The sequence below is a fragment of the Nannospalax galili genome, unplaced genomic scaffold (genome assembly GCF_000622305.1).
Source record: "Nannospalax galili isolate Female #2095 unplaced genomic scaffold, S.galili_v1.0 scaffold1184, whole genome shotgun sequence".
Taxonomy (NCBI): Eukaryota; Metazoa; Chordata; class Mammalia; order Rodentia; family Spalacidae; genus Nannospalax; species Nannospalax galili.
Window position 1 is genome coordinate 1,072,138 of NW_008351624.1, and position 24,608 is coordinate 1,096,745.

The 24,608-nt window shown below is 35.8% G+C and overlaps 1 protein-coding gene across 1 annotated transcript in view; it reads right to left on the reverse strand.

Moving 5' to 3' along the window:
• The window catches only part of Senp7 (SUMO specific peptidase 7), a gene marked incomplete at its 5' end in the record, with an annotated part of 101,898 nt that overhangs the window by 12,827 nt on the left and 64,463 nt on the right, over positions 1 to 24,608 (reverse strand). The window contains 10 exon segments of the mRNA XM_008848487.2: positions 5,640 to 5,790; positions 7,669 to 7,737; positions 8,089 to 8,132; positions 8,898 to 8,950; positions 9,839 to 9,963; positions 10,918 to 11,010; positions 16,774 to 16,896; positions 19,485 to 19,601; positions 22,302 to 22,435; positions 23,974 to 24,236. Coding sequence (XP_008846709.1) covers positions 5,640 to 5,790; positions 7,669 to 7,737; positions 8,089 to 8,132; positions 8,898 to 8,950; positions 9,839 to 9,963; positions 10,918 to 11,010; positions 16,774 to 16,896; positions 19,485 to 19,601; positions 22,302 to 22,435; positions 23,974 to 24,236 — 1,172 coding nt within the window.

The window sequence follows — 24,608 nt, forward strand, 5'->3', positions numbered from 1 at the left end:
GGTGGGGTTAAAGGAAAACCCTGCTTCAAAAAAACCAAAAAAAAAAAACAAAAACAAAAAACTGAAAATGAACCTACCATATGACTTGGTTATACCCTCCCTGACATATACCCAAAGGACTCATCCTATTGTACAGACACATGTAACTATGTTTGCTGCTGCTCTTCACAAGTGCTAGAGATGGAAGCAACCTAAGTGCCCCTCAGCTGACCAGCGATTAACAAAAATGTGGTATATTTACACAGTGGAGTTCTAGTTAGCAGTATAGAAAGATCAAATAAATTTGCAGGTAAATGAGTAGATCTAGAAACTGTTATACTAAGACTCAGAAAAACAAACAACGTATGTTCTCCCTCATATGTGGATCCTAGCACCAAATCCTTTTAAATTCCATGTCCTTTTAATAAGATGATGCTGTACCGCAGTCTCTTCTGCATGAAATAACAACCATCATCATGACTTCAGCTGTACCTGATCGCTAAACATCACCACAATTGAGCTTGTTGACTGTTGTGCTCATTCATTAAAGGATGGCCAAACAGGGTCCTTGGACACTCACCAGAGTCCAGCCACTCTTCCCAGCCAATTGTATGTAATTTGGCCCTAATCACACATGGTCTCCTGGATTTGGGGAGGGCTAAAGTATACAATCTCGGAAAGGCAAGGAAGAGAAAGCATGACCCATGCTGAGTAAAGGCTTTCAAGTGTGCATACCCTCAGGTCATACATACACCTCAGTTATCTCCAAGACTTTGAGAGGGAACTGACACTGATTCTAACCACTCCAACAGCTATCAAAATACCTGAAAGCAAATCCTGAATCCATCACTCTCAAGTCCAGCCTTGGCAGACAAAAGAAAAATGATGAGGAACCCAATAGAGGGATGCTTTTAGAAGCCCTTGTCAAAAAATTCCAATGGACTCTCATATGAACCTTTGAAATTTGCCCTGTTCTGACTTTTTTCTAGTTCCCTGTCTAGAACTTGTAATGCTAATTACTCTTGCCTTTAAAGAAGAAGAGGAACAGGAGGAGGAGAAGGAGAGAGGAGGAGGAGGAGGAGGAGGAGGAAGAGGAAGAGGAGGAGGAGGAGGAGGAAGAGGAGGAGGAAGGGCGTCAGTAGGCATGGGGGGTAAGAGAGGGCAAGGAGGGAGACACAGTCACAGTGCATGTATATGTATGTGTGTGAAACCATCAAAGAAATGTTAAACTCAATCAAATGTATTTTCAGTCACAATATGATGGGACAATAGAATTAAAGTTATTACTAAAGAAAAAAAAACGCTGTTCGGTCTATTTCTTAATGGGTACAGTTCTGTTCATAACTGCTGGAACCATGTGAGTGACTGTAATTAGTATAACTGGGTATTTATTCCAGCAAACTACATATGTTATTATTGCCTATTTTGTTGTGTGAAGAGACCTACAAAGTGTTCTGTTCTGTTGTTATATGTTGCTGAAATAAATCGTTTTTAAAAGATGTTAAAAAAAAAAAAAAAGTACAGCCAGTAGTGTTCTTAACTGCTGAGCCATCTCTTCAGCCCCAAGAATCTCAAATTTTAAAAACTAGGAAATCCTGCTAAAGAGTCATCATATTTTTTTCCAGCTGGGCTAGAACTTGCTATGTAGATCAGCTGCAATCTCACAGAGATCTCCTACCCCTGCCCCTGCCCCTGACTCTGCCCCCTGAGTGCTAGGATTGAGTCATCTTTTAGGGTAGAAAACAAATTTAAGAATAGCAAAATTTTTTCATTATGTTAAAACTTAATAGGAAAATTATAAGTTGCAACTGCAAAGATACTTCTTCTGTTTGAGTTTTTTACTGCTGAAGATTACCCATATACTATGTTTATAAATTTGATAAAATATTAGAAGTCAAACATAAGGACTTATATCTTAGAGAAGAAAAGCTAAAAGGATGGACTGACTCTATAATCACAGGATGAACTCACTGTATCTCTAGAAGCCAATGCCTACATGGTGATGTATTTTTACTAGAATATTGTATTGTTTTCAGTAGTGTTAAGTTACAAACACCCACCAGTTGGAAGCAGACTTCCCCAAGCCTATTTTTTTAAGTGAGAATTATTTGTTTTTTAATTCGTTTTTGTTGAATTTTTGTGTATTTCATACAGAACATTTCAAACATTCTTAATCATCTTTATACGCCCCTGTCCCCACTGGCACCCTCCCATAGCACCCCCACAGAAGCCCATATACTCTGTCATCCCTGTTAAAGCCCACTGTGTCAAGTCAGTGTCCCAGATATTCCTCAGTGCAAGTCCAGTAAATGAGGTCTAGTCAGCCTATCTAGAGTCCCACAAGTAAATAATGAAAATGCGGTACATATACACAAAGGAGTTCTCCCTGAGCCTTGGGTATGTGAAGTTTAATAAAGGAGACCTGTCCAAGGATCAGCATTCATCAGAATCTTGATCTCTGCACTTTGGCCATTTGTGACCTTTTGTGTTCCTGGCCCTCTGCCGCATGAGGGAGCTTCATTAATGAGAACTGAGAGATTCATTAGTGTTCTCGTCTTTACCCCTGTTCTGTGTTCCATGAGCCTTAGATGTAGTGGTTGCACTGTAGATGTGTCACTTAGGCCTGGGCAATTTATAACCTAAGTGCCCCTCAGCTGACAAGTAAATAATGAAAATGTGGTTCATTTACACAAAGGAGTTCTACTCAGTGGTAAAGAAAGATGAAATCATGAAATTTGCAGGTAAATGGATGGAACTAGAAACTGTTAAACTAAGTAAAGTAACACAGACTCAGAAAAACAAAAGATGTATGTTCTCCCTCATATGTGGATCCTAGCACCAAATCCTTATAAGTGAGTAGGTATCCAGACATAACTGCAGGAACCAGAATAATGAAAAGGAGCCAGGAAGGTAAAGGGAAAGAAAGAACCTGAGAGAAAAGAACAGTAGGAGACAGGTGTTACTAAAGGAGAAATGAGTAAAACTGGGGGTATTTAAATGAGAGGGTGGAGGGAGGGTTATACAAAGAACCTTGGGGATAAAAAGAAAGAAGGAGCTCAGGAGAGGTGGGACCATAGGAGAAGGGTATTATCAAGGGAGAAATGGGGGAAATGGGGGTACTTTAAATGGGGAGACCATGGCGGAAGGGTTAGACAGTGAGAGAGAGAGAGGAGAGATAAATAATGCCTAGGTAATTTTTAAAAAATGGAGGGAATCATATCAGTTCAACAACCTAATGACAAATTAGACAAACATTATCTCTACATGAGTCCATGTGTATAGCTAAAGGCTATACAACAAGAAACAGTGCCAGACAGGAGAAACCTTCCTTTGAGTTGTTGGTCAGGGTGGTCCAAGAGACTCCCAAAATTATTCAAGCTACTGCCACAGCCCTTGATAGCCTCCCAGAACTTGAAGGTAAGACCCTACTGCTGAAGACAGAACATACTTTGGATACAGAATTTGGAAAAATAGAGCTGCAGCTGACCTGAAACCACTTCCCCGGAAGGCTAGCTCTCATAGCTTCGGAGAGCACTATGAAGGTGCTAAGGGAAAACATCAATCGATGGTCCAACACCAGCTTCAAGACCAAATAACCACATCAAAGGCCAGCACAGCATAGGACATTGGTGCTGTAGTGGCACTTTTATCTTGGGGGCAATCAACAGCTACCTAATTGGACTAAAAGCCCACTCAATGGGAGGAAACTCATATGTAGTACTGTAAACATAACCAAATATTCATGGCTGGGATGGTCATAGATCTTAGAGAAAACCCCAAGACCATCACATCACTAATGTGATTCCTTACTATGTGCAAAATATGTATCCTTATATTTACAAAAAAATATCCCAGTCACCCCTCATCAAAGAAGCTCATTTTGTACCAGTCAGAGACTATTACCAAATACTATGACTGGTCACACACAGACATTGTTTATGAATTGCTTAAGCCTATTTTTTAACCTCTGCAATGTTACATTATTACACAAATCTGAAAAACACGAGTTTAGTTTTTTAGTTTTGTTCACCCAGGAATTTTACATGGTGGTTCATTCTATATTTACTGTTTATTCTATTGACTGAAAGTACATTAAAGTAGAATTATGTTTAAAAAACAAAAGTCAGAATATGTCACTAGCAAGGCCCATATTATTCTAAACCCCAAGTTGAAATCTACTTGGAAAGAGTATTAGAGGAGAAGAAATGTCACCCTATGATGAAGTCCAATGTTGAATAAAGGGGGAGGGAAGGCTAAATACAACATGACAAATATATAATGGTTTCTATAATATGCAACATATTTTACTATACAATACCATTCCCCAATATTAAAGACTCAAAAAAGTCTTAAGTCCATAAGCCACAAAGCTTAGAAAGCTATACGCTATAAGCTTTGAAAGCACCTTAAAAGCATTCTCTTAAACAGACTGCTGGTCAAAAATACATCTTCATAAGTGATGCTGAAAACTCCTGAGCTAAATCAGTTGATGCTAAAACAACAAACAGTGATTCTCTACCATTTAAGATTTTGTCTTTAATACTAGTAAGTTCATATAAAGTCTCTGTGAATTAGAACAAAAGCCAAATTTGTAATTCTATTTCCGCAGCTATGATGTTCTGAGCTTCTTAAATAAATAGGACTTTTGCATTCCAGGAAATCATTTTTAAATGTTTTATCTGCCCTACTGGTTCTCTTCTGGGACTCCAATTACATGAAAATGAGACCTTTCTCCCATTACACTTGTCTCTTAGGCTTTGTTCTCTTCTTCACATTCATTTTCTCTGTGAGCTACCCTTGGATCCTTTCTACTCTTTAAGTTCACTCATTCTAATTTCTGCTCTGGCTAGTGTGCTACCAGGTGTGCCCAATCAACCTGCAGTCCAGGGTCTCATGAGTCCCAGGATATCTGGGAATGCAACCCAACATATGGGCAGCTGGATACCCCTGTAGCCTACCAAATGATGATTAATACTTTGCATGTATGTAAGTGCACCCAAGCGCAATGCCCAAGGGGCCAGAAAAGGGCATTGAATCCCCTGGCACTGGAGCTATAGACAGCTCTTAGCCACCATGTGGGTGCTGAGACCTAAACCCAAGTTCCTGCAAGAGGAGTCAGTACTCAACTGCTGAGCCACCTCTCCAGCCCCAATTTTATCTTTTTAAGTGAAAGTTTCTGTTTCCTCATTCCCCTATCTCAGCCTCACAACTGGCATGTGATTACACATATGTATCACCACATCTGGCTTCAAATAAGTTCTTAATAAACAAATTATTACATACTTTCAACTCCAGAATGTCCATTCATTTGATTTTTGTTTTTGTTTTTAGATTGTCTTTTTAATTTTATGTCTTCATCCATTTTTGACCATGTACGGCTTTATTTTATCTAACATAATAAATAATTTTAAACTTTTTTTTTTTTGTCTTTTTTGAAGCAGGGTCTCCCTGGAAGCCCCAGCTGTCCTGGAACTCACTATGTAGACCAGTGGTCCCTTTTCATTTACATTTATATTTTCTTTACTTTTGTTTGTGTGGTTTTTTTTGTTTTGTTTTGTTTTTTTAATCCCTTGACTAAACATTTTCCTCCCTGTTTGCTTGGCCTGGAATTTGTAACTATATGCTGATAACTGTGAATAAAAATGTGTATCTTCACATACCTTGAAGAAGCTTTCCACATATTGCAATAAATACACTCCACAATCACTGCTATTGTCCTGTTTAGGGACTTTAGGGCATAGGTCTACCATGTTTGTTTTGCTGAATTCACGATGAGTTTTTCGCTTCACTTCCCACTCTACCTCTAAATACCTGAAATAATAAAAACAGCACCTTAAGAAATCTCTATCATTACACAACACTTTCACAAAAAAGAAAAAAATTTCCCTCAGGATGTTTTCCCTCAAATTAAATTTCCAAAGACAGAACTTTAATGATGTATACTATATTCTGTCAGCCTTCACCAGTGCTACTTTGAAAAAAACAATGTCATTTTCAATTAGAAGCTACAGTTGTTCAACAACTTAACTTTCACAAGTCAAATATATAAAGTTATTTATATTAGGAACTAAACTAACAGATGGCTTTTGAAGCTTCATTGTTGGCTTTTTCAGTTCCTATAGTAAATTACAAAATTTCTGTCTCAGGCTGGCTAGTAAGGGAGCTTTCTGGCAAAGGCCCATGCTGCCACACCTAATAGCCAGGACCGACATGGTAGAAGGAGAATACCAACTCTACAAGTTGTCCTCTGACCTCACACTCATAGGCCAGAGGACATGAGTGTCCATACATATATACATACATACATTCACATATGTACACAAATATTTTAAAATCTGTAAAAACTCTCATGCATACATATATATATATACACACACACACACAATGATAGCAATTTAACAATTCTTTTTTTTAAAGTGGTATTTTTGATAATCACCAATATTTGCAATGCTCCTGTATAAAATATGGTTTTGTTCAATTATAAATACAAATTTTAAATTTATCTTTGATGTAATACTTGTAAAACTCTAAATGCCTTGCCAGCAAGCTATAGTCACACTCCTTCCCACACTTGTCAAGGAGACAGCAAAGTGTATGTCCCTGGATAAGACCCCTATATTGAACCTCACTCACCCTTGGCTCAGGGACCATTGCAGAAGTGGGGACAGAAAGACTGTAAGAGTCAGGGCTGGTTCATGAACACAGGAAAGCAGAGGCTTTCAGGCCACTGGAAGTTTGCACATGTGACCTTGTGGCAATGGTGGCACTGAGCACAGGACCCATGTCAACTCAATTAAACCAGAGCCCAGAGAGGAGGAGAGAAATGGCTGGTAGGCCGGCCTTAGACTGGGAGCTGTTAGAGACTGACAGCTACTGGGAGAGGCAGAGTATGCCTCACATACGATCTCCAGACGGGCTGACTAGACTCTGGTGGACAAATTTACGCTAAGGGACATCTGGGCACAAACGCTTGACTGGATTGGACTTAACATGTATGGTGGAATACATGAAGTCTGGTGGGGGGGGGTTCTAAATTTGATTAAGAGCTGTTGTATGAAATTACCAAAACTCAATTAAAATTTTTTTAAAAAATCTAAATGCTTGACTATTAATACATAATAGAGGATATTAATTATTAATTAGATTTTTCAGGCTTCATTTAAATACATGTTAAAAATATTATTCCTAGGCCTGGAGAGATGGCTCAGCAGTTAGAGCACTGGCTGCTCTTCCAGAGGACCCAGGTTTCATTCCCAGCACCCACATGGTAGCTAACAATTATTCATCACACTCCAGAGGATTCAATGCCCTCTTCCGTGGGCATTGCCCAACACAAGGGCACTCACATACATGCAGGCAATGCACTCATACACATAAAATTAAAAATAATAAAATATTTTAAATATATATATATATATAATTCCTAATATAATGTTTTCAGTCTTTTTTTTTTTAAGCCAGAGTCTCACTATTATAGTCCAGATTGGGCTCAAACTCACAAGGTAGACCAAACTGGCCTTTAATTCATAATCCCCTTACCTATCAGGCTGCTACTCTGCCTCTGAGTTTGGGATTGCATGCCTGTGATACGACTCTACCCCAAAACCCCAGGAGTGCTTTCAGTAAGGTATGTTCAAAAGCACTGAGATTTTAGATAACAGACTGCATGAAAAGAATGCCATTACTTACTCTCGTAAATTCTGAACTGTGTTTTGTATAGAAGCAGCTTTCAAGGAGTCTAGTATGAGAATACACGGCCTATGAAAAACAAGGGAAGAAATCAAGATGTAAAAACATATAAAAAGATGCACACTCCAACACATACCAAAAAACTCCAAACAAAAAACTAAACACACACAAACACACATACTAAATTAATTAATTAATTAGTTAATTAATAACGGCTCAGTATGTAAAGATGCTTGCTGCCAAATCTGACAACCTGAATTCATCCCTGGCAATTTACATGGTAGAAGGAGAGAACCCATTCCTGCAAGTTGTCCTCTAACCTCCACACACATGCCATGCACACACATGTGTACATATACATATACACAATAAATAACTGCAATTGTAAAAACCAATACTATTATTATAGCATATACTTACCTTTTACACATTTTCTTTGGTACTGACACATTCATCTCGGTACTCTGAAATAACATGAATTTCTTTGCAATTTAAGCTAGTTTAAATACATTATTTATTTCTTAAAATGTTTCAAATACTTTGAAATTAAACTTTCAAGTAGGAATTCTTAAGCGTTTACTTGAAAATAAATCAAGCTAACTCCATTTTTTAAAAATTCATTGATTTATTTTCTTAATACTAACAAAACAGTAGTTTATATACTTTCACATTGGCCTCAAGTAGTTCTGCTTTAACCTGATCTAGAAAACAGCCTAGAAATTTACTTTTATTCATTTATCATCTTAAACAAAGATAAACAAGATAACTTATCTCTATAAACATTTTGTAACTCAATCAAGGCCTATGACATACATTTCTTCCCTTTGAAACACAAGAAGTAAAGGACTAATCTGCACTTGATCTTAGCCCAAAGGTTGAGAAGCAATCAAAGCATTAATCTATAATACGAGGAAAAGGGCTAACAATTATAGTTTTGTTGACACTGGTTTTGTTCATAAATTTAAGAAATAGATCAGATTTCTTTAATGAGGACCTATCTCATTAGTACTTTTCTAATGTACACAATGAATCTCTAAGAAAGGAAGTTGAAGCAACTAAACTGACCAAGAATAACTTATTGTTCTCTTTTCAAAAATTGTTGAAAGAATTAAAAAGCAGAATAATTTAATTATGTGCCACTAATACCCATCTCAATTCACTTAGGCCCTATTTTATAGTTAGCATTATTGTGAATGTTCTTTCTTCACATCTGAACAGAACACACTTACTTGGGAATCCTCTGTATTCAAGGACAGTGTTGAAGTGCTATGTAGATCATTATCTAATAAGAAATAAGTTACTATGAGTCTTTATTGTATGTTCATACAGACAATTTAGATTAAGCTAAACTTGAATTTGTATCCACTAATTAAAGAAAAAAAATTATCGTCCGTATTATGAGAAAACTCAGTCAATGGATAAAACTGATAATAGTTGGCCTTACAAAATAATGCGGAAACCCTAGAGCCCAAACCTGAAATACAAATCAGCTGGGCCAATTTCCTACAAAGAGACAATCTTCAAATATAGCTCCTTAATTAAAATGTCTTATTTTTAAGTGGAGGGTAGCTAACTTGTCTAGTAATGGTTCTTCTAAATCTGACCAGCAGGTTTTGCATAAGTATACTTCTGAAGCTCAAAAGGGTAAGAGAAAATGAAAAATAATCAGATGCTCCAGTTTTTCTTCACCCCATCCCCCACCCCCTCAGGTTCTGGACAGTATTCATGGGAAAGGCTGCTACCAGTTTTCCTTGCTACTTTAGTTTATGACTATAAACCACTGTAATTAAAATACAGTGTTAGGATCTGAGTAAAAACCAGAGTATACAGTGTTACAAGAAAAATCATGGAAGAAATGAGATCCTACATAGTCTCTGAATTACTAGTATACAAGTATACATTGTACATTAAAGATTTTAGGCTGTGCCTGAAAATCTATGCCATGAATTCCATATTAATAAAGCTATTCTTTAAAAGTGCTATTATAAAACGGTATCAACAGTATGACTTCAGAATTACAGTTGGTATATGCAATACTGAGTATTCAAAAATGTCAAATTTTTTGTATTCCTTCAAATAAATTTGATAATAGACTATTAACTTCATATTGTTTCCCTTAATTTGCCTATTATTGTGATTATTATTAAAAACACTGTATTAACAGTGTCACCTATTGTTTTGTTGTTCTGTTGAGCTTGCTGATCATGGAACTGTTGGGATATGGTTTGTGGAAAATCTTCATACACAGCTTCTTCTAACCATGGAAAACAAATGACTGCAAGATACCAGTGAGACCTGTTGAAAAAGAACTATATTCTTAATAACATGCCAAATCTAAACAATGTAGAAGAATATTCTACAGCTAAATCTATGACAGAGGATATGATAAACATATTAATTTTGAAGGCATCCAGTATACCACCTTATATAAGATGGGGCACATATTCTAAACTAAACAGCCACAATTGCAAAGGCCATAAATAAAACCACAGGGCAAAAACTCTGAGTAATCCTAACTTTATTTACCTGTATACATTTGATATTTTCAGTCTACATTAATAATAGACTCATAGTATCCCTTTTGTATTAATATTTAAAGAGTTTATTCTCTTTTCTTTTTTTATTGAGCTTTTTAAATTTCAGACCCCCTCCACCAAACATGCCTCCCCCTATACCCCCACCAAACCCTATGCACTCTGCGATACATGCTGAGTCCTCTTCATTCAAGTGTTTGTACCCAAATATCCTTCAGGGTAAATGCAATCACTGGAATCTAGTCAGCCCATCCAGTGGTCTTATATAAATCATACTCTTTCCTCACCCAGCAGAAATCAGTCTCAAATAGTTCTCAGTCTAGTGCTGGCCCACCACCTATTTATCACCTCCCATTTGGACCCTTGTTTAATTGAGCTGACATGGGTCCCATGCTCAATGCTACCGCTGGCACAGGCTCACATGAGCAAGCCTCCAGTGGCCTGATCTCTTTCCATTTTTTATTTACAAAGTCTTTCCTTAAAAAAATTAAATGCTTTGGTTTTACAACATTGGAGCTATTTGTCATTTTATTTTTCTACTGGTTTACAACATAATCATAAGCAAGCAAAAATAAAAAAGAAGATTGTTGTAGAAATTTTCATAGGAAAAAATTAAAAATAAAATCTGTGGCCTCTACTTCTTACTGATTACTAGTCTAAACACAAGTATTTTTTCTTTTCTCTAACTGGTTTTTGAATAATCAAAAATACTCACGATTCATTCACAGGTACAAAGATGTAATCTTTATTAAAAATGTTTATGTGACGAGTCCAAGTTCTTACTCTTTTATGTCTCCTCTGGGCTAGTCTAGGAATATGAAAGACACAGTGTTTGGTTTACAAAAAATTTTAAACTTAGGGTATGGAATTCAAGAGCCACTTTTATATACTGGATATGTAAGATTTTAACATACTATGTTAAAATATGTAAGTTAACATACTAGAAATAATTTGATCTTTCTTCAATTTGATTATATAAACAACTTTGAAATAAACAGAAAAGGGAAATTTATTAATTTATTAAATGCTTTGTGGATTCCAAAGTGGCTGAGCAACTGAACATAAACACATCTAAATTACTTGTTCTGTTTTGCTTCACTTGGGGACAATGTCTAAAGTATAATTAAACCTTAACAGAATTATCCAACTGTTCTGTGATGAGATTGATATATGTTAAAACTTAATGGAAGAGAAGAAATGAGGCTTTTTGTCTTTAATTTAACATGAAACTCATCTCCCTTCATTTCAAACATAAGGAAATGGCAGAACAAGGTTCAGGCACCCACTGCTCGTCCATTTTCTTTTCAGTTCTCCAGAAGATACCAGATTCCCAAAATTAAATAGTGAAAATAATCTGCACTGTCCTAAAAGAATTTATAATCTAAAAAAGGCAAAAGAAAACAAACAAAATACAACTGAAATGTGATGCCAGAAAGGATGCAAAGGAATTATACTAAAGTACCTAGAAAACACACACACACACACACACACACACACACACACACACACACACACAGGGTTTTTATTTGTGCTAGGAGTCATTTCATAGTCCCTGTCTCTACCTTTACCCAGTTCTTAGAAATTACATCTTGAAATATATTCATGACTTTAGCAGTGTATTTACTATACATTTTGCAGAAAAGAAGTCTGTAAGTAACATCAAAATTTCAATTCAAGCAAGCCTGGATTCAAAGTCTAGCTTCAGTCCTCGTGGCTGCATAGCTTGAGGCAACTGCATAATCTTGCTAAATCTGAGATTTCCTATAATAATTTAATAATGGAATCTATTTGATTCCACTGTTGAAGAAAAAAATGATGATATATGGAAAGTGGCTGGCATAGATCCTGGCATGTAGTTAGTTCTCAAAGTATGCTATCTATTATTGCATTCAGTAAAATAAAAACAGAACTTTCACTTTCAGGACCATTTGCTTTTCCAGTCCACAGGGTTTTTTTGGTTTTTGTTTTTGTTTTGTTTTTTTTTTTGCTTTGTTTTTATAACCTACAGGAAATTATAGTGAACCAATTTTGGATGTCAAAAAACAATTTAGGAAAAACTGAACACTTTAATAATCACAAAAAAAGAGAAGGCATCTGACTTCTGGCTCAGTGCCTCAGAACAAAGGCTTTATTTAAAGAAAAAAAAAACCATTAAATCCCTACACAAAAAATATCAAGTAAAATAGGAAACAGGTATCTTTGTCCCACTCTGCTCATCTGAAGAGTATCTAACCATAGGAGGTAAACATTAGGGGAAAGAAATTTTCCAGAATGATCTGAAAAAGATGTGACAGAGATTAGACATCATATGAATCTCAATTAAGTATTCTAAATAAAATAATCAGGAGTCACATGTTCAGCAAATTTTCTCACTTTAGAATAACTCAATTAATTATCAAATCAGAAATAATTACCTTCAACTAGTATATAAAGAGTTTGTTTTCTATTTGGGAATGTTAAAGATGGACAGTTTGTTTTGTTATTCTGGTATTTAGTAGGCTTCATAATTATGCTAAACTTATTTGTGAATACATTTAACACAGAATGAGGCAAGGATGATAAGAAAGACTATGAATGAAAGGAAGGTTGATGTCGTGGGCACATGCCTTTAATACCAGCACTCAGGAGGCAGAGGCAGGCAGATCTCTGTGAGTTCAAGGCTGGCCTGATCTACATAGTGAATTCCAGGCCAGCTGGGGCTACAGGGAAACCCTGTCTCAAAAAAGACCAAAAGAAAAAGAAAAAAGAAAGACTATGAGTGATAGGGGCTGGCGAAAAGGCTCAGGGGGTAAAAGCACTTGATCTGCAAGTCTGATGACCTAAGTTCAAGCCCCAGAAACCAAGGTGTAAGGAGAGAATTGATTCCTGAAAGATGTCCTCTAACCTCCACATATTCATGTGTACACACACATACACACACAGAAAAAAAACTGAAGGCCACACATGATCTCTTTTTCTATGTTCATAAAAAAAATGTATAGACAATTCTCAGTTATATATCTAATAGTTTCCTATACTTAGCAATGGGTATTATTAACATCTTCTGCTTTGAGTTTGTATGGTTTCAAACACTGGGTAAAGCACTGTAGATAGAGTAGAAAAAAGAGAAAGTTTCTGGCCTCACAGAAAGCTTGGGATGAGAAACAGAAAAAAGAATAAGCAAATAAATAACATTATTATAAAGGTCTCGCTGTGAAATAGCAGTGCCAAAAGAAATTTCAGACAAAAAACAGGAAAGGGCTGAACATATCTGAAAACTGAAAGGAAGTAGACTGATTGAGATGAGATGATGAGATGAGATGAGATGAGATGAGATGAGATGAGATGAGATGAGGATGAGATGGCAAGATGAGAAAATGTTATGAAATCAATCTAAAAAGATGGAACTAGGCCAAATCTTGCATGAGAATAGAGTGTGTATGACATTCTGAAGTTTGCTAACACTAGTAGCTTGGGCCTTTTGTCATGAATTTATACTGGGTATGCATCTCTTACTGCATTGTTTCTAAATTATGTCTTTTTTAATTAATTTATTTATTTTTATTTTATGTGTATGAGTGTTTTCCCTGCATGTGTATAAGTGCACCCATGTTGTACAATGCCTGCAGAGGTCAGAAGAGGGCGTTGGATTCCCTGGAACTGGAATTATAGTAGCCTCCATGTGGATGCTAAGAATCAAACCCATGTCCTCTGCAAGAGCAGCCAGTTCTCTTAACCACTAAGCCATCTCTCCAACCCCAATAGAGTATGTCTTTTAAAAACTGGTTTGTAGGTATTCTTTTTGTGAATACTAATTATTGGTTTTTGTTGTTGTTGTTTTATTTTGTTTTGTTTTTTGGTCTTTTTGAGACAGGGTCTCTCTGTAGGCCCAGGTGACCTGGAACTCACTTTGTAGACCAGGCTGGCCTTGAACTCACAGAAATCTGCCTGCCTCTGCCTCCCTGGTGCTGGGATTACAGGCATGCACCACCACTCCTGGTGAATACTAATTATTGTTTTAAGACACACACACTCATGTGTATGTACCAGGCTTAGCACAATTAAGAGTATATGTGTGTGAGAGGAGAGACACACAGAGAGAGTTATTTTATCCTTCCTACACTAAAGTATACCATGTAACTTTATTTTTATTATTTTTATGCATGCTCAGGCACATATAAGCTGTTTTTAAAAACCTAGTAATACAGAAGAATCTACCTACTTTCACCTCCTCACTTTGAAGGCAAATTTCTCATCTATAAGTTGGATAATCTTAAAATGTGGAATCACTTGCATGATCCCAATCATTAATTTCTGTATACACAGAACAGCAGAGCATCAGAAATTATAAATAACAAAATTATCTATTCATTTTTTTTCTTTTCTGTATGTCTTCTAACTCTATCAGAAATATTTTCAAATTTTTCTCTTTAAGTGATTCTGGAAGGCTTTGTCCATAGCTACAAATCCCAAACCAATAAAGACACTCAAAACTGACCATGATCATTTTGTCTAAGACAGGCTTAGTATATACTAGTTGCTCAGTGCATGCTATTAAAAAAACCTCTTGTTATTCTTACAAATGCACCAATTTAGACATAAATTATACATTACAACACTACAAATAATTGAACTTTGAAACCTGAAAGCTATATTCAACTTTGTATAACTAACCTAATTTCTTTCAGCCTCAATTAATAAAAATGATATTATCTTACAATGTATTACAGTTAAATAACTACTGTTTTATGTCAAAGCAAGCATTCAATAACTATAAGCACTCTCTCCATATTCCTACCCCTTTCCTCAAATTATGTACCAAATTTAAGAAGTTTATTCATTTAACCATCTTATTATTCCTTCAATGGGATGAAACAAGCCATTTTTTAATATTTTATTTATTGTTTTTATTTCATGTGATTGAATATATTGCCTGAATGTATGTAAGTGTACCCATGTCATGCAATGCTGGTGGAGGTCAGAAGAGGGCATAGGCTCCCATGGAACTGGAGTTACAGAGAGATGTTAGCCATCATGTGGGTCTTGGTAACCAAACCTGGGTCTTCTACAAAAGCAGCCACTGCTCTTAACCAATGAGCCATCTAGCCAAGCCCGAAACAAGCCACAAACAAGCCAATACAAAGTTTTATTTTGTGTGTGTGTGTGTGTGTGTGTGTGTGCATGTTGTACATGTGCATATGGTGTACATGCTATGATACTCTTGTGGAAGTCAGAGGCCAATCTGAAAGGGTCAGTTTTCTCCTTCCACCATGTAGGTCTCAGTGATCAAACCATAGGTTACAAAGTTTGGCAAAAAGCACTTTTATCAGCTAAGCCACTCCGCTAATCTTTTTTCTTTTTTTGACAGGGTGTCCCTAGTCCTAGCCGACTAGAAGAGATCCACCTGCCTCTGCCTCCTATGGGCACCACGATGCCCAGTGTGGTCTGATGTATTTAAAAGCCCTATAATTTAAGGAGAAAATGGAAGCACAAAATGTACTCTGTAAATTACAAAGTGGTACATTTACCTCAATTTTACCTAGTCCTATCCACTGCTCCACAGTTTAATTCTTAATCAAAAAATACTTGAAAAACACTGAATACAGAAATTTATCAAGTGCAAATAAGAATGGCATTTCATATTATGTTATACCAGTTTAATGAAATAGTAGAATGTCATCAAAGAACTAACTAGAAAAATAAAAAATGGTTCTATATCGACACAATATAATACAAGGAATTGGCTGCAAGGAAAAGTACAAAGAAGGGGAGGTGTTGCAATTAAGGATGGAAACTGCTATACCCCTAGGTGGAGGAAGCAACAGTCCCTCCAAATGGAAGTTTAGAGGTCTAGCAGGTCTGCCCAGGGAGAGACAAAGCACAGAGGAAATACAACCACTGATAAAGAGATGGTCCAAGGCAAAAGGGGTAGGGAAGAGAAAGCCTGGCTTCTTTGTTCCTTGCTTTCCAACTTGTACTACCTCCCACTGACAATGCAACTGGAAAACGTAGGCTGCAAGAGCCAGCCACCTGTTACAGGGAGAAAGGTGAAAAAAGAAATGGCTTTCACAGCCCACAAACCAATGACTTGTACAAGTGTTAATATGCTCACTGTAGGATATATTACAATAAAGCCACTTCACTAACAGCACAAAAACAGTATTTTTTCTTTTAAAACTTAAGGGCTAGAGAGATGGCACAGTGAGTTAAGGCATCTGCTACCAAGCCTGGTGACTTTAGTTCAATTCCCCAGATCTACACGGTAGAAGGAGAGAACAGGCTCCCTCAAATTGTACTCTGACATTTACATGCATGCTGTGGCACATTCACTCACATACACACCTGTAATGAATTTAAAAAGGAAAAAACAAACAAACAAAAAAAAAAAAAAAAAGGGTAGAGGTACACGCCTGTGATCCTCAAGGATATGAGGCTGAAGCCGCACATCTTTAATCCCCAGCACTCAGGAGGCAGAGTGAGTTGAAGGCCAGCCTGGTCTACAATAGCAAGTCCCAGGCCAGCCAGAGCTACATAATAATACCCTGTTTCAAAAGACAAAACAAAATTTAAGAACATTAAAAAACTAACTTACGAGAGATCTGGATTATCTTCTGTTAAATTATTTTCCTTTCTTGTCAAGCATTTATAGAAAAAGCTACTAAAAATATGACTTCGTTCAACAAGTTCATCTGATGCCTTCTCCAACAGAAGGTACCTGTAAAGTAGCAAGCCCACAAAAATAAATTGTTTTTAGATTTTACCTAGTTTCCTCCAAATACCTTACATGACTGGAAATTATTGTTTTATCCAATTGAATTCAAAACAATCTTTCACTTTCTATGATTTGGACTTGTACTTTCTCTTTCAGTAATCTTATTTTTCAAAAACATCATTTAAAGTAGAAATTGGCCACTTATTTAATTAGCAATATTATATCAAATTTCTAACATGTATCAAGCACCACATTTACACCAGAAACACAAAATGGGCTGGGAAAGTAGTATTTGCCCCTTGGAACTCTTGATCCAAAGAACTAAAAATAGAAAGAAGTGCTATTCAAATAATCATGGGAACAAATGTAAGTCTATGGTATACATAAATTTACAAAACATTTAGTAACAGCAATATTACTAATCTTAAATTACTTTGCTCTACTTCCATACTAAAATGATTCTTCAACATAACCTTAAAACTCAATCACTTAGTGATTAAGCCTTTCATAATCAAGAAATTTTGCTGCCAGGTGTGATGGTACATGCCTTTAATCCCAGCAGGTGGATTCAAGGCCTGGTCTAATAGTGACTTCCAGGCCAGCTGGGGCTACAGGGAGACCCTGTCTCAAAAACATACAAAAAAAGGAAAAAAAAATGCTATTCATAGTAGTTTATTCAAGTTTAGAAATGACCTTGTAATCACTTTTTTAAAAATATTTTATTATTTTTATTTTATGTGTATGCATGTATTGCCTGCGTGTAGGTAAGCACACCCATGTCATGCAATGCCCACTGACAGTTGTTAGCTGCCATGTGGGTGCTGGGATTCGAACCCGGGTCTTCTGCAAGAACAGTCAGTGTTCTTAATCCTTCTTCAGCCATCTCCCAAGTCCCGACCTTGTTACCACTTTTAGAAAGTTAACTGGAATCTTCAGATCAGAATACTAGAAAGGAAAAAGTGTGGAGAGAACTCCAGACAGCTATGGAGAGTCCTCCCCACATATTTAGTAGAGCACTGATCACCATATATTGTGAGGAAAATTGCCCAAAATGAAAAGAAGAAATGGTACCTAGCATTTACCCAGACCAAGAATGATATCTGTACCTATTGGTCAAATTGTGCAACCTCATAATTCATGAGAGATTGGCCACAGTACTCAGAAAATTCTTTCCTTACCAAGAGGAATGAATTTGTTAGTCCCATTTAGCAACTCTTAAATAAAACAAGACACTTGAAACTACAAAACTACTTCCAGATAATTTAACTATGTCCCAGAACAAAACTAAACCATAATTATAGAAATTCAAAAACACTCAGCCTTCAATAGACAATTATCAAATATGTAAAGCTATAAAACATGACTCAAGAAGAAATATCAATCAACTGAAGCCAACCCAAAATTTACACAGACCAAGAAAAAAAACGTAGAACATTATTAGAACTGAATTTCCATGTGCTCAAAAAGGAGACATGGAATTCTTCTACATTTCTAGGGACTTACAAATCTATGATGTCTATAAGTATGTTATAAATATAAGTGGTAATTTGAGATTTTTAGCCTTTGTGACTAGAATAAAAATATCATTATAAGTAAAAATGGCAGAGTCTAGATAAAATTAAAACAAATTTGGCTTGAGAGAGATCTGTTAAATAATTAGGAGATCTTTCAATTGAGTATTGGAAATTTAAGTCCAGAGATAAAATACAAAATGAAGGCTAGAAAAAAATTTCCTTTATATGAAAATGTTTTGGAGATTTTTGTTGTTCTTGTTTGGGGATTATTTTTTGTTCGTTTGTTTGTATTTATTAAAACTGAGGCTCAATATATAATTCGGACTGGGCTTGAACTCAATCCTCTTGATCCTCCTGTCTCAGTCACCTGAGTGCTAGGATTATAGACCTGCACCACCATACCTGACTTTGCATGAAAGTTTTAAGAGTTTTCATATCCATCATCTTTTTCTATATAAGAGGTTGAATTTTTTTTAATGGATTTCATATGGATTTTTTAAAATGACAGTTAACTTTATGATGCTTAAAGATCCATAAGATACAGTAAATAACTAAATAAGGTTGCTTCTTTTCAGTTCCCAGAGTTCTTTGTAATTAATGTAAATACTTCCTTCATTACAATACTTCATCACAATAATACAATGTTAAAATAAGTACCCATACTACACACACACACACACACACACACACACACAAAATCAAAAAGATCTTCTGAAATGTGCAATATCTATGGAAGGTAAGAGAATGAAACCCCATTAATCAACTTCAGTAAAATTTTGATAACCAAAATGTTTTCCAAGTCTGAAATCTTGGCAGATTATTTTTTTGTTGTTTTGTTTTGTTTTTTGAGACAGGGTCTCCCTGTAGGCCCAGCTGGCCTGGAACTTGCTATATACCAAGAGATCTACCTGCCTCTGCCTCCTGAGTGCTAGGACTAAAGGCATGTTTAACTAGAGATAAGGCTGGGCTATACTCAATATGAGAGTATTTGCCTAATATGCACAAGACCCTAGGTTCAATTCCAAATACAACCAAAAAATAAAAATAAAAAAATAAGATCACCGTTAGTGTACTTACTTAAGGTAAAAATCAATGATTACATCATTAAGAAATTCTCCTTCTTCTAAACATTCCAGATCTTCATTAGTTACTCCTAAGCCCCCCTTAGTAGGCGGTGGAGGATATACAATCAACCTTTAAAAAGTAAATATAAAATTAAAATATAATGATATTGAAATTCTAGCTAACTAAGAAATTTCTGATACGAAACAACTAGGCAGTAGTATTTTATAACTAACATCTGTAGGGTAAAAATATTTGGTAAGACAAAACCAATTATATTTTCTACATTTTCACAAATCTACTAATGGCAAATTCAGTGAATATTATCCTCCCATGTGGGATAGTCCCGGGAGACTAGAATCTTAATATTAGTCTCAATATATTTCTAGTCAAAAAAATCTTATCTTACAATTGGTTATAATACCATTAAGGAAGTCTCTCTTTTACACAACTTTTAACTTTCAACAACGATTTTAATACAGCATAGATTTTTCTAATGCTCCAATTTCCAACTGTAAATTTGAATCTAAAACCAATTATTTTCCATTCAGAAAAGCCAACACTCAAAAACTGGACTATCCACTGCCAACATTCCTTCAGAAAAGATTGAGGTCTGCTGTTCATTTTCCCAATTCTATGCTGGGTTATTGTCTGCCTGAGTTTGCATGGGACTTGTGTATGCTGACACCATTGCCATCGAATCATATGAGCAGGTTCCCAGGAGCTTCTAGGACTCTTGTTTCCATATGGTCACGCACCTCCTCCCTGACTCATACAATCTTTTTCCCCCCTCTTTCACGATGGTCCCTGAGCCTTGGGTAGGAGATAAAAGAAGAGCTGATCTTCCTAAAACAAGGGACTCTAGATAGGCTGACTAGACTTAGTGGACACACTTGCACTGGGGAACAGTTGGGGACACTGACAACCTAGTGGGCTTTAACAGTGATGATGGAGTATATGGGCTGGCGGGGGGGTATGGAAGGGTGTTAGTGGGGATGGCGGTATAAAGATGATTAAGATTATTTGAGATGTTCTGTATGAAATACACAAAAAACTCAACTTAAAAAAAATTTTTTTAAGCCGGGCGGGATGGTGCAAGCCTTTAGTCACAGCACTTGGGAGGCAGAGGCAGGTGGATCTCTGTGAGTTCAAGTCCAGCCTGGTCTACATAGTGAGTTCCAGGCCAGCTGGGGCTATAGGGAGACCCTGTCTCAAAAAGACCAAAAAAAATTTTTTTTTAAACTGGACTATCCTTCTGGACTAGGTGGTAGACAAGAAGTAACAAGGAAGCTTAGGGAACGTATTTCCCATAAGTACAGTGTAAACTTAACGGAACATAAAGGAAGCAAATAGATAATAACCAGAAGTGGCAGAAGACAAATGATAGCTTATAGGTACTCCCTTAAAGGTTAAAAAGAAACCCAGAAGTGAATTCCAGGCTACAATATTAGATTAATTGGGGCAATATTTGATGGGCAAATATAGCAGTTTAATAAAGGTATAATATATATTTTTTGCACCAATAATGTGAAATTATCGTCCACTGTTGATTTAATGATGGTACCAAAGCACTTAAATAAGAAAACTAAAAATTTTTAAATGCTAATTTGATAGTTTCTATGTAATCAGTACTTGCCTTATTCTGTGCTTTCAATTGCTTAAAAGGAAAAAAATAATTACATGAAGATATAGACGGAATCTCAAATGTACAAAACATTGTGCCTCATCAACAACATATAAAAGATAAAATATCAACAAAGAAGCAACTTCCAGGGCTGGAGCAATGGCTCAGTGGTTAAAAGCACTAGCTGTTCTTGCAGAGAACTCAATTCCTAGCACCCATATGGCAGCTAACAACCATTTGTAATTCCAGTTCTAGGGGATCCTATGCCCTCTTCTGACTCCACAGGCACTGCATGCCATGGGTGCACTTACATACATGCACACAATATACTTATGCACATAAAATAAAAATAATAGATAAAATATTTTTTTAAAAAGAAACAACTGGGGCTGGAGAGATGGCTCAGAGGTTAAGAACAACACTGGTTGTTTTTGCAGAAGACCTGGATTCGAATCCCAGCACCTACATGGCAGCTAACAACGGCCCATTAACTCCAGTCCCAGGGGATCTGACAGCCTATTCTATCCTCCATGGGCATTGCATGTAAAAATAATAGATAAAATATTTTTTTAAAAAGAAACAACTGGGGCTGGAGAGATGGCTCAGAGGTTAAGAACAACACTGGTTGTTTTTGCAGAAGACCTGGATTCGAATCCCAGCACCTACATGGCAGCTAACAACGGCCCATTAACTCCAGTCCCAGGGGATCTGACAGCCTATTCTATCCTCCATGGGCATTGCATGACAAGGGTGCACTTACCTACATGCAGGCAATACACGCATATACATAAAATAAAAATAAAATATTTAAATAAATAAATAAAAAAGAAGCAACTTCCAGAGAACTCAAATACCAACATACCTAAACTGAGGAATATTTTGGTAAACAAATTCATATTCCCATCATATATTCAGATATAGAAGATACAGTTTTCAAAACCATACACTGCCACTCCAGTATTTTCAATACGCACTTTAATTTTACCAAATGACATTTTGGCAGTAATTTTTGTCATACAGACATAAAATTAATAAAATGATACCTATTCTTTTCATAATTTTTAAGTTCCTTATAAACAATATTATTTCCATTATTATCCATTAGTATTAAAGTAAAACTCAAAACATTTCAATAAGTAAACTATTTAAAGGCAGCAGCACTCATGAAGGCTACTACTATATGCACAAGACTATCACTCAGTACATACTTTTGAACAGGTCCCGTGTGCCTGACTTCTCGCCATTCTTCATCTGGATTTGAAGTGATAGAGAGTGAGTAGCAACCACTGCTTTGTTTCTGTAGGAAAGTATAAGTAGGCTTGATTGTATCTGAATTTGAGGGCTAGAAGAAAAGAACAAGGGCAAGACTCATAAACAAATAAAAATAAATAATATTTCTGAAAAACTCAAAGATAAAACTTAGATTTATAACTAAGAAAGTGACAAAAGGAAATCTCTATCAGTGAGTTACAACCATACTTTAAAAGTTCCTATACATATACAACCAAATGAAAACAATTACTTTTGATCAAAAGATTCCACATACAATATAGTAATGTTGAACCTGAAGTCCTACTTCAGATCAGTTCCAAAATTAATTTAAAACTTTATACTTCAAATAATCAAAGCAGGTAGAAAATAACAGAAAAAGTAAATCTTTTAATTAAAAGAGGCTGAATTCATAACATAATTGACATTCTATCACTAAATAGAAAAGTAAGATATTCATTTTTATATACAATGTAATAAAGTTTTCTGTCTCATCTGACACTACTGTGGCTATCTATGGGACTTGCATATGTGTATGTGTATGTGTGAGCATGAGTGTGCCACAGCATGTGTATGGAAGTCAGAAGACAACTTTGTAGAGTCAATTCTCTTCTTTCAACTTTATGTAAGTCCCAGGGACTTGCACAGTAAGCACTTTACCTGGTAAGCCATTTTAAAGGCCCCCTAAACAGAATTTTTAATTACTATTGTTTTCAGGTAACTTTATACTTACAGAATGTTGAGAAAAAATAAAACCTTGCCTATATTCTCCCAATCTTATCATATATAAGCATAACACATTTGTCATAATTTAAAAATTAACAATGATATAAAATTAGCTGAGCACTTTGGTCTTTCATTGCTTTTCCCACTAAAATGAAGCTACAATTCTTCAGTCTTTTCTTTGTCATTCATGACCTTGGTATGTCAAAGAGTACTGGTCATTTACTTCATAAATAGGTTTGTCTCCTTTTACTTGTCATCAGATTTGGATCATACACTATTAAGAAGAATATTACAGAACTTATTTGCCCTTCTCTATGGTATTAGGGGAAATGCCGTGTCAATGTGCCTTAATGCTGGTGGTGTTAACTTTGTCCACTAGAGTAACATGGTATCTCTGCCAGGTTTCTCTACTACAAAGTTACTACTTTCTGGTTTGTAAAAGTTTCAGGTAAAGGGCTAAGATTGTGCACATATCCTAATTCTCCTTAAGCTTTCACCCACTGAATTGAGAATTCACTAAAGGACCTTGCCTGTAATGATCATAATAGTGTTTTAGTTGTGATTTTTATATTCCCTTTATTATTTTTACATTTACTAACTAGGTTCTATTCTAAGTAAGAATTTTATCTACCCATCACTTGTTAATTTATTCATTTATTTACCTCATTACTATATCAATATAGACTCAAAGATACTTATGCAGTCATAATCTCACCCTATCATTATTGATTTTGTTGAATAAACTTTCCAGCTTTGACACTGGGAGTTCTTTCATGTTGATTCCTGTGTCCTTTTGAAAACGACAGTATTTTGAAATCAGCCCAATCTAAGTGAAACAAATTTTGCCTCTCTACCCTCTGGCAATTATGTTAATCATATGCTAACCTGAGATACTGATTTCATCTTCATTTCTGTATCAGCAGCAACAGGGAAAGAACAAGTTGAAGCACAGTAATAATGAATAAAAGAGCTTTCTTTTGAAGAGAGATTCTGAAACAAAGGAAATGCCTGAACCCAAGACAATGGATAAGAGAGTTCTAATTCTCCACTGGTCGTACTTATTTCCATCATAATATCTTTCAATTTCAATTCTTCTCTTTGTGAAATGGAACTGTTTAACTCAAGGAAAATGAATTCACTGGCTTTTGCTATAAAAGAAAAAAGAAATCAATTTTTATCAATACTATTATTTTTCAAGTTGATTATAATTAATCTAATTATGAATAACAGTAAGGCTTATGTAAAACCCAACAAAGTATTTTGTATGTTAGGTAATAGGCAAGTTTAAATTCCAAAATAGACCACTAGTAATCTAAAACCAAAATTCACAAACTTTAGGCCCTATTCTACTAAATTGGAATGAAAATTTCAACTGGTATTGACTACTGTGCCTGGCATTTAGTAAGTGCTAGTATTTGCTAATGAGTGTATAAATGAAAGATGATTAAACCACTATTCATTTTCTAATAGCCTCATCCACAGAGTCATCTATCTAGCATCCCGATTAAACACTTCCTTCA